We start from the raw sequence: 16,421 nt of genomic DNA, 5'->3' as shown, positions 1-16,421 counted from the left end.
ATCCCAAAATACCTAAAGCATAATAATATTAAGGTTAATGCTAGCAACCTTCTCACTGGAACTTTCCCATGTAGTTATCTCTCTCATTCTGCAATGTTACTTGATGATCTGAAACATTTACTTTCTATATCACCCTTTAAAGATCAACTCTATAAAAAATCAACCAAATTATAAGTAGTTTAACTGTTGTTTAAAGTTTGTCAAAATTTTAATATTTAAGTGTGAAACATAATTTATCTATTTATTCGATAACTATTTGATAACTAAATGATTTCGAACTACTTATTTTATATATATGATCTTTTAAAGGTGATTTAGAAAGTGGTTTATGAATTTTAATTCTTGTAAGATTGAAAATTAATTAAAAAAATTATTTGATTTTTGTTTTAATATTTAATGCTTATTTTCCTCCCATTATAATTGTCCATAAATGAGGAAACATTACAAATAAAAAAACAGTGACACATAAGAAAAAAGGAGCAAACATGTATCGAAATGTTTGTACTTAAATGTATTATAATAAATTAGTGTACCTAAATGTCTGTATTTTAATATAATAGAAAAATAAATACATCAAATTATCTATACCTAAATATATTATAATAAATTAACGACACGTAAAAAACCATGCAGATTCCATTTTGTTAACTTTTAGGTTTAATTTTTGGGCACGTTGGTAGGCCTGTCCCTCTTCCAATGCAGATTCAGTGATTCTGAATCCATTTGCGCTTATGCCATGTATTGTAACGATTTCAACTCCAGTGCGCCACTTGATATCTCGATCAAACCCTGGGTATACCTAACCGTAACAAAAAGTCAGACATCTATGCGACGCCAACCAGTTCACCGTCAAATTGGCTGATCTTGGAGTCCAAGACCAACGACAGTCATGGAAGGAATTGCCAACTTGCTTGCACTTTGTTAAGATTGGAAACGTCTCCCACCTGCCATTTGTGATGCTACCCTATAAAGAGGAAATGGAGTTCGAGGAATCAGATTCAACAATCACATAACTAAGACCCAAAAAGTGACCGAACTCACAACCGCGAAGAATTGCCAAAGCCTTCGCAGTTGAAACATAAGGGGCCTGAAAATGGAACCTCCTAGCAGCAAGAAAATGAACCAGAGAGTCCCTCACCACCACCCCGATAAAGCCATCATGCGAGGCAGCAACCCAACTGGCATCAACATTGATTTTAACATATGGAGAGCATGGCATCTGCCATCGGGCCTGCAAATGCGAGTGAGGTCGACGCTGCGGCAAACTGCTGTGAATCAAAGTGTCCGAGGGCCTGAAAGAAGCCTCTCCAAAAGCTCTTACCTGTGTGGAAATTACAGCCATCGCCTGCGAAGGAATAATTGGTTTCTGTTGGAAAAGGAATGCGCACCTAGCCTTCCAAATATACCAACAATAAAATGCAACCCAAGTCAGAATCCTGTCTCTATCATCTTTCGAATGATCACAGGCCCGGATGATTGCCAATAACCAATTCGGCCAAGTAGTAATTTCAGCCCTATTAACCTTATAGTTTAAAATGCCACCAAACCAAATAGTTTCCACCCATGGACAGAGGAGAAGAAGGTGCTCAATCGTTTCCCCCTGAGAATGACAAATGGGACAAAAAGGTGAGGAGGTCGAATGCCTTTGATAGAGGGCCGCCATCGTAGTAAGGGCATTGTGCAACATTTTCCACAAAAAATTTCTGAGCTTTGGAGGAGTTTTTAAATGCCACACCACTTTCCATGTCAACTCCGGAATGGTAAAAGACGAAGATGATCTAAAATTGGTCCGAGTTACCTTCCTAGAATACAAGAAGTGGTAGCCGGACTTAATAGAGTATATTCCCCTTTTATCAAAGGGCCAGGTTAACCTGTCTAGGAACAAAGGATCACCAATATGGACAGACTTAAATAAAGTTTAGAGCTCGTTTTGATGTGTTTTTAAAATAACTGAAAGCTCTTAGGAGTCAATTTGCAAATTATGTGATGTGTTATTAATAGTAAATAAGCAAGTTAATTAACATCTAAATAATAATCTAATTATCAACAACCACGTCATATGATCTACAAAACTTAGTTTAAATAGATGATCTCTAAAATTTTAATCTTGAAACAGACATTAATATAAGTTTCATCTTCTTTGAGAATTAGAGTCTAATTTTCTATTTAAAAACTAGATGTATTTTTGTCATGAAGCAACACTATAAGAATTAAAACGGAGAAGATAGCATGATACGATTGCTAGCATTATCTCATTATTAATTAATAGGTTCTTGCAAAATTGGTTATTTGGGGTGTGTTATTTATACTTTTTTTTTTACTTCTCACACATCTTTTATGAATTTTTGTCCGTTGATTTTCATTAATTCAGTTGATCTGACGGCCGCAAATTAAAGATGGTGTGTATGAAGTAAAAGAAGTGTGTGAATAACATACCCCTAAAGTTTTAATCTTGTACCAGACATTAATATAAACTCAATTAGAGTCTAATTTTCTATTTAGAAAATAGATTTTTTTTAAAAAATTATTTAGCAACACTGAAAAATGAGAACCAAAACCGAGAAGATAGCATGAGAAGATTAATAGAATTCTCTTAATATTAAGAGTAATGTTAGTGAGATAAAATTTACAAAATAAATAATGTGTTACCAATAAGAATGAATACATTTACCAACGCTCAATAATAATCTAACCATTAACTTTTATATCATTTAATTTATAAAATTTTGTCTACAAATTTAATGTTCTTAACATTACTCTAATATTAATTGGTTCTTGCAAAATTGGGAGTCACGGGAGGAAGGGTTGTTGGCTCGTAGGCCACACATTAAGAGTTAGGTACCATACGCACCACTACCTAAAATATCCGATCCACACTTCCACAACACAATATGACTCCATATATCCCTGTGATTACATATATATATATATATATATATATATATATATAATATTATATATATGTATATATATAATATTATATATATGTATATATACCTCAGCTCCTTTCAAGGTTCAACTGCAACATGGCTCTTTCTGGACTACTTCTCCCCATTTCATCAATCATCATCTTCATCTTCCTTGCATACAAGCTCTACCAACGGCTCAGATTCAAGCTCCCACCCGGTCCACCTCCATGGCCCGTCGTCGGAAACCTCTACCAGATAAAGCCGGTGAGGTTCCGCTGCTACGCCGAGTGGGCAGAGAAATACGGGCCCATTTTCTCAGTGTGGATTGGATCCACACTGAACGTCGTAGTGAGCAACACAGAGCTTGCAAAGGAAGTGCTCAAGGAGAATGACCAGAAACTGGCTGACAGGCACAGGAACAGATCAACGGCAAAGTTTAGCAGGGACGGTCAGGATCTTATCTGGGCAGACTATGGGCCCCACTACGTGAAGGTGAGGAAGGTGTGCACTCTTGAGCTTTTCTCTGCAAAGAGGCTTGAGGATCTCAGACCCATTAGAGAAGATGAAGTCACTGCTATGGTCGAGTCCATCTTCAACCACTGCACCAAACCTGGTAGATATTTCTTTCTTTTCATTAAGAATCAGTTAACTTTTTATTTTTTATGAAATAGTTAATTGAAAGAATAATCTTCTTAAGAAAAGTAATATTTACTATAATAATTTGGAGAAAATTGCAAATCAACCAACAAGTAGATAAACCCCTGATTCAGGAGAAGAAGCCGTGCGGCACCGGACGAAACGTGACGTTTTACGTCAGTAATACCAGAATATGTGTTAAACTTTTGTCCGCGTGTCTTTGTATTTTTTGGATGGAATGCCGTTGTGGAGAAATTTTTAGTTGTGATTGAAATATAAGTGATACATTATATGTTTTAATAGGAGTGGTAGAAAATTTTATTTTTAAGTTATTAACTTTTTAGCACACATATCCCACTATTTGTATAATAATACCTGGTGTATTATTTTGTGTACCAATCACACTGAAAAAACTCTCTCCACTATGACCGTTGTGTCGTAGAAGTTGAGAGATTTTTCAATGTAACTGTTATACAAGATAGTACATCATGTATTCTTATATAAATGATGAGATATATGTGTAATTAAAATTTTTCATCACTTACATAAAAACACATTATGGACCATTGTTGAAGTTGCTCTTTTGATTGAGCCACCAAAATTACACATGCCACACTGGACGACAAAAACACGAAAGGTCCGTACCCAAAACATTCTGAAATATAGAAACGTGTGTATTAACCCAATTTCTTAAAGATACTACTTGGGTCCTCACCGGGGAGGATCCAATTGCACTTACTTCTTATGTCGTCGAATCATTTTAAAACACCTGTCCCTTGAAGTTTCTCCGAGCACTCTGCTATTCTTATAACCAAACACGCGACTCTTCTTTTAAACACGTGACCAAACACACCCTGTCTTCATTCTTCTCCAACTCCAACAAGTCTGTCAAAGTTCGACGGAAGTGAGAGGGACGGGATGAGATCTGGGGCATGGGCTTAAGGAGAAATTGGCTGTTTGGTTGTAGGTGCAAGGTTATAGTTGGTTGTTTGGTAATAAGTTTAGAGAGCTTTTGTTAATTACACGTGGCTATATTTAACTGAATCACATGACAATGTCAGTATGTTGGGTTCTCCCGGTGAGGATCCAAGTATTAGCCATTTCTTAAGCCAATTTTAGAAAAATTCAATTAATATTTCATTTTTCAGACTTTTGACGACCACCTATGATTACTTTTTTTGTGAAAATTGGTAGCATTTGAGAGGTTTTTCAATGTGCTATAACACGGGATATAACATCACATGTTATCATATAATTGAAAAAAAAAGTTTTTTTTATAAGTACTTTTTTATAATTGTTTAATGATATATAACATTCTGTTTCATGATTTAAACATATTAAAAAATCTCTCTTAGTTTTAAAAGATTGTTTTTAATAGAACGGTAATATATCATTGTACAGCAAATCTTGGCCCGTCGGTTAGTAATTGTTTTGTTTGGTTCGTGGACCCTCCAAATTTGTTCAGTACGTCATCTTGACTTGATGTATTCTTTAAGTTCCAATCAATGATGTTGTACTAATTAAATATAAAATAGAAACGTGTTTGGTAAATTCACTTGCCAACTCGTCCTTTCACCAAAATTACACATGCAACTGGTCGACAAAAAATTGGCATAACACGAAAGATCCGTACCCAAAAATTATGAAAATATAGAAAAGTTGATGTGAATGGAATAGTGAATCCAAATAATATTCATTTTTTATTTTAGACCATTTGATTAGTAAGCAACCTATTATAAATTGAAGGGTTGGGGTATTCAAATACTGTCTTTTACTTCTCATATATCTTTTATTAATTGTTTTAATATTTTTTAACTATTCGATACGACGGCTAGAATTTAAGGGTTTATGAGAATTAAAAAGAGGTATGTGAATAACACATCCCTAAATTTACTTTTTTTTTTTTGGTGAAAATTAATAGCATTGGTGAAATTTTTCAATGTGTTCAAAACACGGAGTAAAATATCACATGTCATTATATAATTAGAATAAAGTTTTTTTTAAAGTGTCTCCCTCTACTTGTTTAATTACATATGATATTCGATCTCGTGTTCGGACCATTGAAAAATCTCCTGCAACTTTGAAAGATTGGTAGTAATGGAATGGTAATATTGATCATTGTATGGCAAATCTTGGCCTGTGAGTTAGTACTTGTCTTGTTTGATTTGAAGACCCTTCTGACGTTATTCCGGACATCATCTTCTCGTACTAATTAAATATAAAATAAAAAAACATGTTTGGTAAATGCATTGCAAAACTCGTCCTTGTACCAATTAACCGACTGTTGTTAACAATTTATTCACCATGTTACAGAAAACCATGGGAAAAGTTTGGCAGTGAAGAAGTATTTGGGAAACGTGGCTTTCAACAACATAACAAGGCTAGCATTTGGGAAACGTTTCATCAGCTCTGATGAAATAACTGATGAGCAAGGGAAAAGATTCAGAGCTCTTATTGCCAACGGAGTGAAGATAGGCGGATCACTCTCGGTGGCTGAGCACATTTCTTGGTTGCGTTGGGCATGCCCGTTTGACGAAGAGGCGTTTGCTCGACACGGAGCAAACAGAGACAAACTCACCAAGGAAATCATGGACGAACACGCTCTGGCACGCTCCAAGGGCGGCGTTGCCAAAAGCCACTTTGTGGATGCACTGTTTACCTTGAAGGACAAGTATGACTTAAGTATGGACACTATTATTGGACTTCTTTGGGTAAGTACACATTAATATGTTCTTAATTTCCTACTTCGTTGCTAAAAAGTGGTGATTACTGTTTGCTCTCGTTTGTATGTTTTGCATTTGTTCGCTTGTTTTTATGCTTTCATCTTCCTTTTGATTAGTTAACGGAACTATTGTTATCACTCTGAGATCGTCATGGCGCATTCTTTTCTTACATTCGAGACTAATGAAGGGATTTGCTCAGGATATGATGACTGCCGGTACAGACACCACATCAATTTCAGTTGAATGGGCTATGGCTGAGCTGATTAAGAACCCGAGGGTGCAACAAAAGGCTCAGGAGGAGCTAGATCGGGTTATTGGGCACGAACGGGTCATGACAGAAAATGATTTCTCAAACCTCCCTTACCTACAATGCGTAGCAAAGGAAGCACTGCGGTTGCACCCTCCAACACCACTAATGCTCCCCCACCATGCCAATGCCAATGTCAAGATTGGTGGGTACGACATCCCCAAGGGTTCGAATGTTCATGTTAATGTTTGGGCTATAGCGCGTGACCCCGCTGTCTGGAAAAACCCAAATGAGTTTCGACCGGAAAGGTTCTTAGAGGAAGATGTTGACATGAAAGGCCATGATTTTAGACTACTTCCATTTGGAGCAGGCAGGCGAGTGTGTCCCGGAGCTCAACTTGGTATCAACTTGGTTACCTCCATGTTGGGCCATCTGTTGCATCATTTCAGCTGGGCTCCGCCCGAAGGGGTGAAACCAGAGGAGATTGACTTGTCAGAAAATCCAGGTATGGTCACTTACATGGCAACCCCAGTACAAGTCGTGTCTACGCCGAGGCTCTCTTCACACTTGTACAAGCGAGTGGCCGCAAATATGTAATTTTTATTATCGTTCGTATTGTTATTGTTCTAGCACTTGATCCGATTACGAAGAACTCCTTTTCACAACCCTTCCCTATTGGGACAATAAATATCCTTTACGTGTTTGATAGTTATAAAACACTTCTATTTCCTTTTCAAAGTATTGGTTCAGATGCTAGGGAAATCCGTTGCAATTGGACATTCCGAATAAGTTGTGTGAGAACCCGTCCCTAATTTTATGTTTTTATTAATCTTAAAAGTGTGAATTTATGAAAATACCCTACAAGCAAGGACTTTGACTTCCGTTGACAATTGTCTAGTGGAATGTAGGACTTATTCTTTTAGCGTATCCTCGTAGTACTCGTCACTACAAACGCATAGGCGAAAACCGTTTGCGGGTCCGGATTATAACGGTATAGTTACGGACATTTGAAATTGATTATTCAAAGTTTAGTTTTCATTAAATTGAACTTCCATCTTGTGGGAAAGAAGCCCGATCAGATTTTAGGCATGAATAAGGGGGGAAAGAAGCCCGATCAGATTTTAGGCACGAATAAGGGGGGACCAATCAACTACAAGGACAAGTGACCAATCAGCCAATCAGGAACGAGAGAGAAGAACATCATCCCCTTCCCTTTCAACCCGTGCAACCTAGTTCGACCTTCCATTTTCCAAGGCTGATTCTGGCCAACTCCGGTGGAATTTTTCAACACCACTGCCATCATCTTGAAGCTCTCATTCCCCTCTACAAAACCCACCAAGAACCACCTTAATTAACCACGGTATGTGGCGGTTTGAGGCCACGAAAGTCGACGAAGATCAACAGTGCTCCGGTTACTCTTTTCAATTTTCCGACGAATCGACAAAGTAATAGCCGATGCCACCACTTGATCTTTGTAGCCCATCATCCCTGAAGCAAATCCTAACCAACCTTGATCTCATTGGACCACCGTAGACGCCGAATCGACGCCGAGAAGCTTTAGGCACCCACCAGCTTTGTGGGCAAAATTGACCATCATCCGTCCACTATTAGACTTCGTGGTAGATATGAAAGTTGTTCCTCTCTTTGAGATCTTCATTTATGTGAAATTTGAGAATTTTTAGAAATAATGGTATTTTTCGGCGAACAATGGCGGTCAGCCACCGTATGTGGCGACGCGTGGGCCGAGAACCCACCTCACCATCTTAGGCTAATTTGGATGCTCCAATTCTATATTTGACATCCATTTAGTGAAATTACGATGTTTTAATGTAGTTTCGGAGTTGACCACCTAGTTGGCCTTCATGAGGTCCTTGCATGAATTGACGTTCCGACCGTTGGATCGTTCCAAAACTTTAGGATGTTGTTCTAGAAGCTTAATGTAGATATGTGGAAGCTACGGATTGGAAATCTGGGGTACGGATCTTCTGAATCAAGTTATGTAGGGTTGTGGACCCTACCGTCGACCTTTGACCGACAATTTACTTTTTGTCAATGGGTTTTAATTCATTCTAGAATGTCCTCAGGGATGTGTTTTATATGAGTTGCGTGTTCTATTGATAAGAATTCTGAGACGTGATTTGATAATTGTTCTAGGCGACAATCGTTCGTGACACCTTGATATTCGTGCTAGGGAGTTATAGCGCAGACTCTAGGTGAGAGGGCAGTTTATTTTTATACCTATACATAGTTATAGTTTCCATAAATACGTATTTACTTCATTTTTACGCTTATAATTGCCAAGTATTTGTTATTGTGATATTAAATGTGAGAGGTGTTGTTATATGGTTGGGATATCACTGTCATGACATACATCCTCATTTGATACACCCCGGTGTTAGTACTTGTCCCAGGGCCAGGGCTAGTCCTTCACGTGTATGTTCACATCTGCACCATTCACTCGTCTTGGATCCAAGTTAGGTGCCAGTCATGTCGGGTATATTGCATTAGGCAATCCGACTTGTATGTGATCGTGCTTCTGCACCAGCCTTCACATGATCGTAGTACTAGAGCATATTGATTACACCCAGTCCTGTTCGTGTCAGAGATTATCTGTTTGAACTTGTGTGTCAGCTTAGATGGATGAGCACTTAGTTATACTTGATTATCACATGATTATATATTGTGGCATTTGATATCTCATGACTTGGCATATTTCCTGGTTATATTGTTGTTATTGTTGTTTACATACTTACGTAGTATGTTTTAAAGAAATTATACTTGTTTTACGGCGAGGGGCAAATCTCAGGAGATGGTTATCTTCAGTGGTATAACCATCATCCTATTTACTATATTGTCTTACACTCTAACATTATGTGTGAAAAGGGTTCAATCTCGCTCACTCGCGCACTTTTTTGATTAGGCACTTTTAGGTTTAAATTTATTCACATTCTTCTTCCACTACATTACACTTTGTGGGTTCGTGCTACGATGGAGTCGAGCCCGGGATATGGTGGGGGCCCAGGCCGGGATGTGACAATTTGGTATTAGAGCCAATCCCTGCCCAGAAGTGTGTTGACAAGGACGTTGGGCCCCTAAAGGGGGTGAATTGTAACATCCCACATCGCCTAGGGGAGTGGATCATGTAAGCCTTATATGTATATTCTCATCTCAACCTAGCATGAGGCCTTTTGGGAGCTCGCTGGCTTTGGGTTCCGTAGAAACTCCAAAGTTAAGCGAGTTCGCGCGAGAGCAATCCCATGATGGGTGACCCACTGGGAAGTTCTCGTGTGAGTTCCCAGAAACAAAACTGTGAGGGTGTGGTCGGGGCTCATAGCAGATAATATCATGCTACAATGGAGTCGAGCTCGGGATGTGCCCATCCTGGGATTAGTGGGAAGTTCTCGTGTGAGTTCCCAGAAACAAAATCGTGAGGGTGTGGTCAGGGTCCAAAGCAGACAATATCATACTACGGTGGAGTCGAGCCTGGGATGTGCCCATCATAGGATTGCTCTCAAGCGAACTCGCTTAACTTCGAAGTTCCTACGGAACCCGAAGCCAATGAGCTCCCAAAAGGCCTCGTGCTATAGGAGGTGGGCATGTACATACAAGGCATAGATGATCATCTCCCCCAGGCGATGTGGGTTGTTTGACATGTTTTAGAAGATGTTGAGGTTATGATTTGCAGTCACTACAACAATGAATAAGGTGTGGATTTGTTAGCTGAAAAGGTAGCTAAAGTGTTTTAGGTTGGTTCTAAATTGGCTTGATGTATTTGTGACAGTTTCAAACCATTACATAACAATTTAACAATATTTTAAGTCACTACCAGTGACGGATCTAAGAATTTATTTTTGATCGGCGACATTCAAAAGCTTCCCAAATTTAGCTTAAGTTCCAAAAATGCTCTTATAATGCATTTTCAAAAATTCTACATATGCTAAAACCCAAACTTTTGGTTATTGTTCTAAGGTAGTGTGCGGACCAAAATACCCCTCAATTCGTTTGTTAAGCTAATTTTTTGCCTACTTTTGTACAGTTAAATGACTTCCTTGCCCTCTGATGCCACGCGTTCATCCTCTCCGGCGATTTCTTTGGGTGCTTTCGTGCTGTTTCCTTTTTTTTCTTTACTGATGTCGTTGTTCCAACCCTAATTTTTCTCCCTTTCTATTTCATCTCTCTCCCCTTGCGCCGATCAATTGGTTTGTAAAAATTTCCTCACTTTCCCATCGATGTCACTGCTTGGGCGTTGACCCTCTCCACTTTCAATTTCTTTGGGTGCTTCGTAGTCGTCTGCTCTCTCTTCTCTCTTCTCTCTTCGCCTCTGTTGGTCTCAAAGTGGACAGTTTGGTGGTGAGTTCTTCTATTCTTGCATCCACAATTTTTTTATGCAATTGTATGGATTTTGTTCTGTTCAATTTTAGATGTTAAAAGCTTTTAATTTTTTTTGGGTTCAATTTTAAATGGGTTGTTGCTTACGGAGTTTTCGTTTGATGACAAAGATGGGATTTTTTGGGGAGAAACTTTTAATCCGTGAGTTTTTTAGTTAGGTTGTGTTGTGGATCTTGACAAATTTCTAACAAAAGCTGCTTGACGATGAAATGATCTAACCAGAGGAGGGGAGAGAGTGAGAGGGGGGGAGAGAGAGGGGGGGGGGAGAGAGCTCTGTGTAGAAGAGTGTCGAAACGGCGAGATCTGCAATTGGAAAGAAGGCGACGGCGGCAGATTCTATTGTGCTAGGTACTTATGATTTTTTTGAAGTCACGTGATATTTTCTTTTCAAACCAGGGCTTCTATTTAGCATGTTTATGCATACAGTTTTTGTTATAGTGTATTGATTCTGTTTTGTTCAATTTTAAATGTTAGAAAGTTTTAATTTTGTGGGGTTCGCCTTAAAGGAGTCAGATTGTCTGTCCTCCTGATACGGTGACCTCCCAATCCTCTCTTATTTTGTGCGATCAAGGATAAGCTACGTCAATATTTTATATTAATATTTTTTTTTAGAGATAATAAGACAAAAAATAATAGGAGTATAAAATGTTGACGTGGCTTAACTGTGATCGCACAAATAGAAAGGCATGGAAAGGGTACCATATCAGGAGCGCAGACAATCTGCCTTCTTGTTTAAATGGGTTGTTAACAACCATTGAATTGGTTGATGCTTTAAGACTTTGCTATCTGATCATACATTCTTTTGGTTAATTTATTGATAATCCTGCTTAAAAATTGTTTGGATGTATATGGGGAAGAGGACAAAGAAGCTACCACTTTAGGTGACCAGAAATATCAGAAGAACATAAAGATGCTTTTGTTAGTTTCTTTTTCGGTGAAAAACAGCATGTGAATGCGTCGATATGAAAGTGCCCGTATGCAAAAAGTAGATGAATTTTGCAAAAAAGCAAAAACATGATTTAATTTTCCTTTTTTATTATAATTGTTTCCATCATTGATAGGGTAATTATTGTCCTCACATGTCTTCGTAAACTGCTCATGAAAATAACATTGGGACAATTGTGGGATCCTCTACTCTACACCTCTACTTGCACATTCTTTTATTTGTATTCAGAGTGTTGATGATTTAGTCAAACAGTGCATGGTCTAATATGTTTAAATTCTTTTTCTACATGAATTTTTGTTAGGGTAGTATTATTGACACTTCAAAAATCTCATTCTACACTCTTTTTCAAGTATATTTTTCTTTCTAAATATAGAAAGTTTGGAGTGTAGAATGAAAAATTTGGAGTGCCAATAACAATTTCCTATTTGTTATTCTTTTCCATTTAGTTCATTTGATTTCGTTTTTAAAGTCCGTTGATATTCAAGGCTGCAATTTTTTTTGTATCTTTGTGATATTAATTTTTTTATGTTTTGCCATAATTGCAAGTTTTTGAAAAAAAAAATCACCTTCTGAGACTGAGTAAAAATATATACAGGCTGTTGGTGATCGGTATAAAGACAAAATTAAAAAAATGTATGAATAAAATGTTTGAGATTGTATTATTTGATTTGATTTTGTAATGTTTAAAATTCTCTTTATATTTTTCAGATTAAATGGGTTTAGGACTGTATTGGTTAAATCTAATTAAATTTTTGGAAATTGCTATGAACAATGCTTTGCTTCATTATAGGGTTTGGTGGTTCTACTTTTGAACTGCACAGGGTTGAGAAAGGAAAAAAAAAAAAAAGACAATTTTGTTGGCAATCAATATAAAGACAGAATACAAAAGGTTTTCTTGGATGATATCATTTGGTTTCAATTTGTGACCTGTGATTTGCAATATTAATTGATAATCAAAAAAAAAATTATATTCCTGGATGATATCATTTGATTTCAATTTGACCTGTGATTTGCAATATGAATTGATAATCTCATAAAATTTTATGGGAATTGATAATCTCATAAAATCTCAATTTGTGACCTGTGATTAGCATTTCAAAAATTTCATTTGGCACTCCAAACTTTCTATAATTAGAAAGAAAAATACACTTATGAGGAGTGTAGAATGAGATTTTTGGAGTGCTAATAACAATTCCTAATTTTATTTGTGCTTATTGTCTATTTTCTCCTTTGCGTATATTTTTTTTTCTTCCATGATTGATTTTGAATAAATTAACATTTGTTTTTTTATGTAAATGGCAATTTATAATAGATCGCTATGTCCTGTGTTTCTTTTTAGGCTTAACTTTTGTTAATCACGTAGTTGGTTTTCTTTATAATTGTCTAGACGATGATTTAATTTATTCATTGTTTTCAAAGCATGGTAGACATCATTCTACCAATTTTATCTTATTTCTTTTAACATCTCTCACTTCTTTTCTCATTCAAATATGCATTACTGAAGCTTTGTTATACACCTAGCCCCTTGCTTCTCTTGCCTACTATCATTTTCTACTATTGGAATGGAACTTTATACATGTTTTATAAACTTTTAAAACCCGCAGCAACGCGCGGGCTCTATTACTAGTCAGGTCTAAAATGCCTTGTGTTTTTTAAAGTTCATCGTCCAAACATAACATTATGGGTCAATTAAAAGAAACGCATGAGCTAGCTACAACCGTGATACGAATCTTCGATCATGCATGAGTTTTGAGCTAGCTGCAATCAAAACTATGAATTTAGCAACTGGTCGTACATAATCTGGAGATACATCGGGAGAGTGCTAAAACTGGTCGTACATAATCTGGAGATACATCGGGAGAGTGCTGAAGAGACACTCGCATAAGTAACTCTAATGTCAAACTTGTATTGATTAGTCAAATTAATTAGGGTACATGGCCACTAACCCTTACCTTAGACTATTCAAAGAGGAGAATTGTCTTTGCTTTCCAGTAGCACTTAGTGTTGGAGTATGAATGTCACAGTCGAGCAAAGAACGAACATTGCATGTGTTTATAAGTAATTAGTTTATTCTTTATATTGTCAATTGGTTTTATAGTGGAACATCAACTTCCTTAATAATATCAAAGTGGTGTGTTGTCATGCGTGTGAAGCCAATAGTCACATGTGCTCTACGTCAACCGATTTGTGTTATCCACATGTTAAGCTTGAAAATTCGTTATACACTAAGCAACTTGAGTATGAATCCCAACTTCCTTCACTTAGAGCCCCGTTTAGTAATTAACATAAATTAGTCGAAACCAAATTGGACTTGGCTTTCCAACAACAATTTTAATTCATTTTTTCTTGGCCTTGGACCGGAGAAAATGGAAGTCTTGCAGTTGAAAAGTATTACCAGTACTAGCTACTAGAAATGAGGCACAGTTAATTGGGTTACTCACATATTATTAAATTTGTTTTACAGTAGAATTTCAACTTCTTTCACTTAGGGTTCTTATTTGATAATTATTTAAGTTGTCATTTCTTTTGAAAATTAAAAACTCGTACACTAACTAGTTCTAATTTTCAATATTGAAAACAAAAAACAGTATACTGAAAATAGTTATCAAACGAATTTTCGGCTTGTAGGTTTTTACACAAAATGAAAAAATAGTTATCAAAAATCCTATTAATAATCAAGATTAATTAGTGGAAACCAAATTGGAATTTGGCTTCCAACAACCATTTTGATTAATTTTTTTTTGGCCTGGGCTGGGGAAAATTGGAAGTCTTGAAGTTGAAAATTGTTACCAGTACTAGCTTCTGCATGTATAAATTAGAAGTTTAAAACCCACGTAATTTCACTCTTCCTCATTAGGTAGTCCTCTTTTGTTGACGGCTAATTAGAGAAGTAAACGAGATGGCAGGTTTATTCGACAAGCAGGCAGAGCTTTACTTGGTAGCAAGGCCAACTTATCCCAAGGAATGGTTTTCCATGCTGGCCGCTCTCACACCAAATCACTCCGTAGCTTGGGATGTCGGCACTGGCAATGGCCAGGCTGCTTTCTCTGTTAGTATTCCTCTTAATTTCCAAAAATTCCACAATGCATCGCTGTATTAGACGACTAGATTTTGACACTCAAATCTAACACCGATGAATCACATACAACGGTGTACTGTAGAAAATAAGAGTACTCAATTTTGTGATGTGTGCGTTTTTACTTTTGCAGCTTGGAGAGCATTATGAGCAAGTAATAGGAAGTGATATAAGTGAGTCCCAATTGAAGCTGGCACTCCAACATCCTCGAGTTCGTTACGTTCACACCCCGATGACCATGTCTGACGACGATTTGGTTGAGTTAATTGGGGGTGAAAACTCAGTTGATTTGGTGACCGTGGCAGAGGCCGTGCACTGGTTCGACCTCCCAAGGTTCTACTCGGTCGTCAAGCGCGTTTTGCGTAAGCCAGGAGGCATAATTGCAGTTTGGGGCTACAATGGTAGCGTAACAGACCCCGAACTCGACGATTTATTGACGCATTTTCATGAAGCAAGTAAACCGTTTAGGGACCCGAAGACGGAGTACTTGTGGGATGGGTACAGGACACTTCCATTTCCATTTGAAAGTGTTGGTTTGGGTTCTGCAGGTCAGCCTGTGCCACTGGAAATGCCAAAGGAGATGTCATTTGAAGGGGTGATGAGGATGATCAGGTCCTCGACTGCATTCATTACAGCTAAAGATCAAGGTGTGGATTTGTTATCACAAGAGGTGATTGAAGAGCTTCAAAGAGCTTGGGGTGGCCCTAACTTGGTCAGAAAAGTTACTTCCAAGGCATTTATGCTTGCCGGAAAAGTGTAGGCTGTAATGTTTTAATCCGACATATATTTCAAACCACTCTAGTATCTACAACGAAGAATTTTAACATTGATGCAAAGGGATGGAAAAAAGTCCTAATAAGTTGGACTAATCCACGTCTTGTTAGATTGGGAATGAGTCAAATGCATGATATACTTAATTCGCATCATGTCAACATATTGGTTTTGGGTAATTCTCATTTTACTACCATGTAGTATTGTGGTTTTCAAGCTTTTACACATGAAGCTTTTTTCATCCCAATGTAATACTTAATTTGAGAATTGTGAAGCACTTTCATACATCCGTTCAACTTTCCGTGGAAACTTTTGTTAACACATGACGTGGTGCTCACGTGGACAACGACTGAGAGCCCATGCCGATGTTAAGACGTCCCCAAGGGTTCGAATGTTCATTTTAATGTTTGGGCTATAGCACGTGACCCCGCTGTCTGGAAAAACCCAAATGAGTTTCGACCGGAAAGGCTCCTTGAGGAAGATGTTGACACGAAAGGCCATGATTTTAGACTACTTCCCTTTGGAGGCTGAAAAGTGCTTGGGGTGGTTGTAAACTGGTCTGGTGTAAGGCTTTTATATGCTTGCTGGAAAAGTTATGCTGCGATGTATTTGTAACAGGTTGAAGCCATTCCATGACAATTTAACAATATTGGTAGTTACTACCAGTGGCAGATCTAAGAATTTATTTTTGGATAGGCGATGTTCAAAAGCTTCCCAAATTTAG

At 37.5% G+C, this 16,421-nt stretch overlaps 2 protein-coding genes across 2 annotated transcripts; both read left to right on the top strand.

Moving 5' to 3' along the window:
* The first annotated feature begins 2,986 nt into the window (after nucleotides 1–2,986).
* LOC137717811 (cytochrome P450 98A2-like) lies at nucleotides 2,987–7,357 on the top strand. Its single transcript, XM_068457296.1, has 3 exons — nucleotides 2,987–3,522; nucleotides 5,859–6,256; nucleotides 6,468–7,357. Exons 1-3 carry the CDS (start codon nucleotides 3,027–3,029, stop codon nucleotides 7,110–7,112), a joined length of 1,539 nt encoding a protein of 512 aa, XP_068313397.1. The 5' UTR covers nucleotides 2,987–3,026; the 3' UTR covers nucleotides 7,113–7,357.
* A 7,075-nt stretch (nucleotides 7,358–14,432) lies between these two features.
* On the top strand, nucleotides 14,433–15,964 carry LOC137718527 (uncharacterized). The gene is made up of 2 exons (XM_068458081.1): nucleotides 14,433–14,899; nucleotides 15,060–15,964. The coding sequence occupies exons 1-2, from the start codon at nucleotides 14,750–14,752 to the stop codon at nucleotides 15,684–15,686; spliced, it is 777 nt and encodes a 258-aa protein (XP_068314182.1). The 5' UTR covers nucleotides 14,433–14,749; the 3' UTR covers nucleotides 15,687–15,964.
* The last annotated feature ends 457 nt before the right edge of the window (nucleotides 15,965–16,421 follow it).

This window comes from Pyrus communis, chromosome 15, assembly GCF_963583255.1.
Source record: "Pyrus communis chromosome 15, drPyrComm1.1, whole genome shotgun sequence".
NCBI classification, from domain to species: domain Eukaryota; kingdom Viridiplantae; phylum Streptophyta; class Magnoliopsida; order Rosales; family Rosaceae; genus Pyrus; species Pyrus communis.
This window is presented reverse-complemented; position numbering and strand designations above follow the sequence as displayed.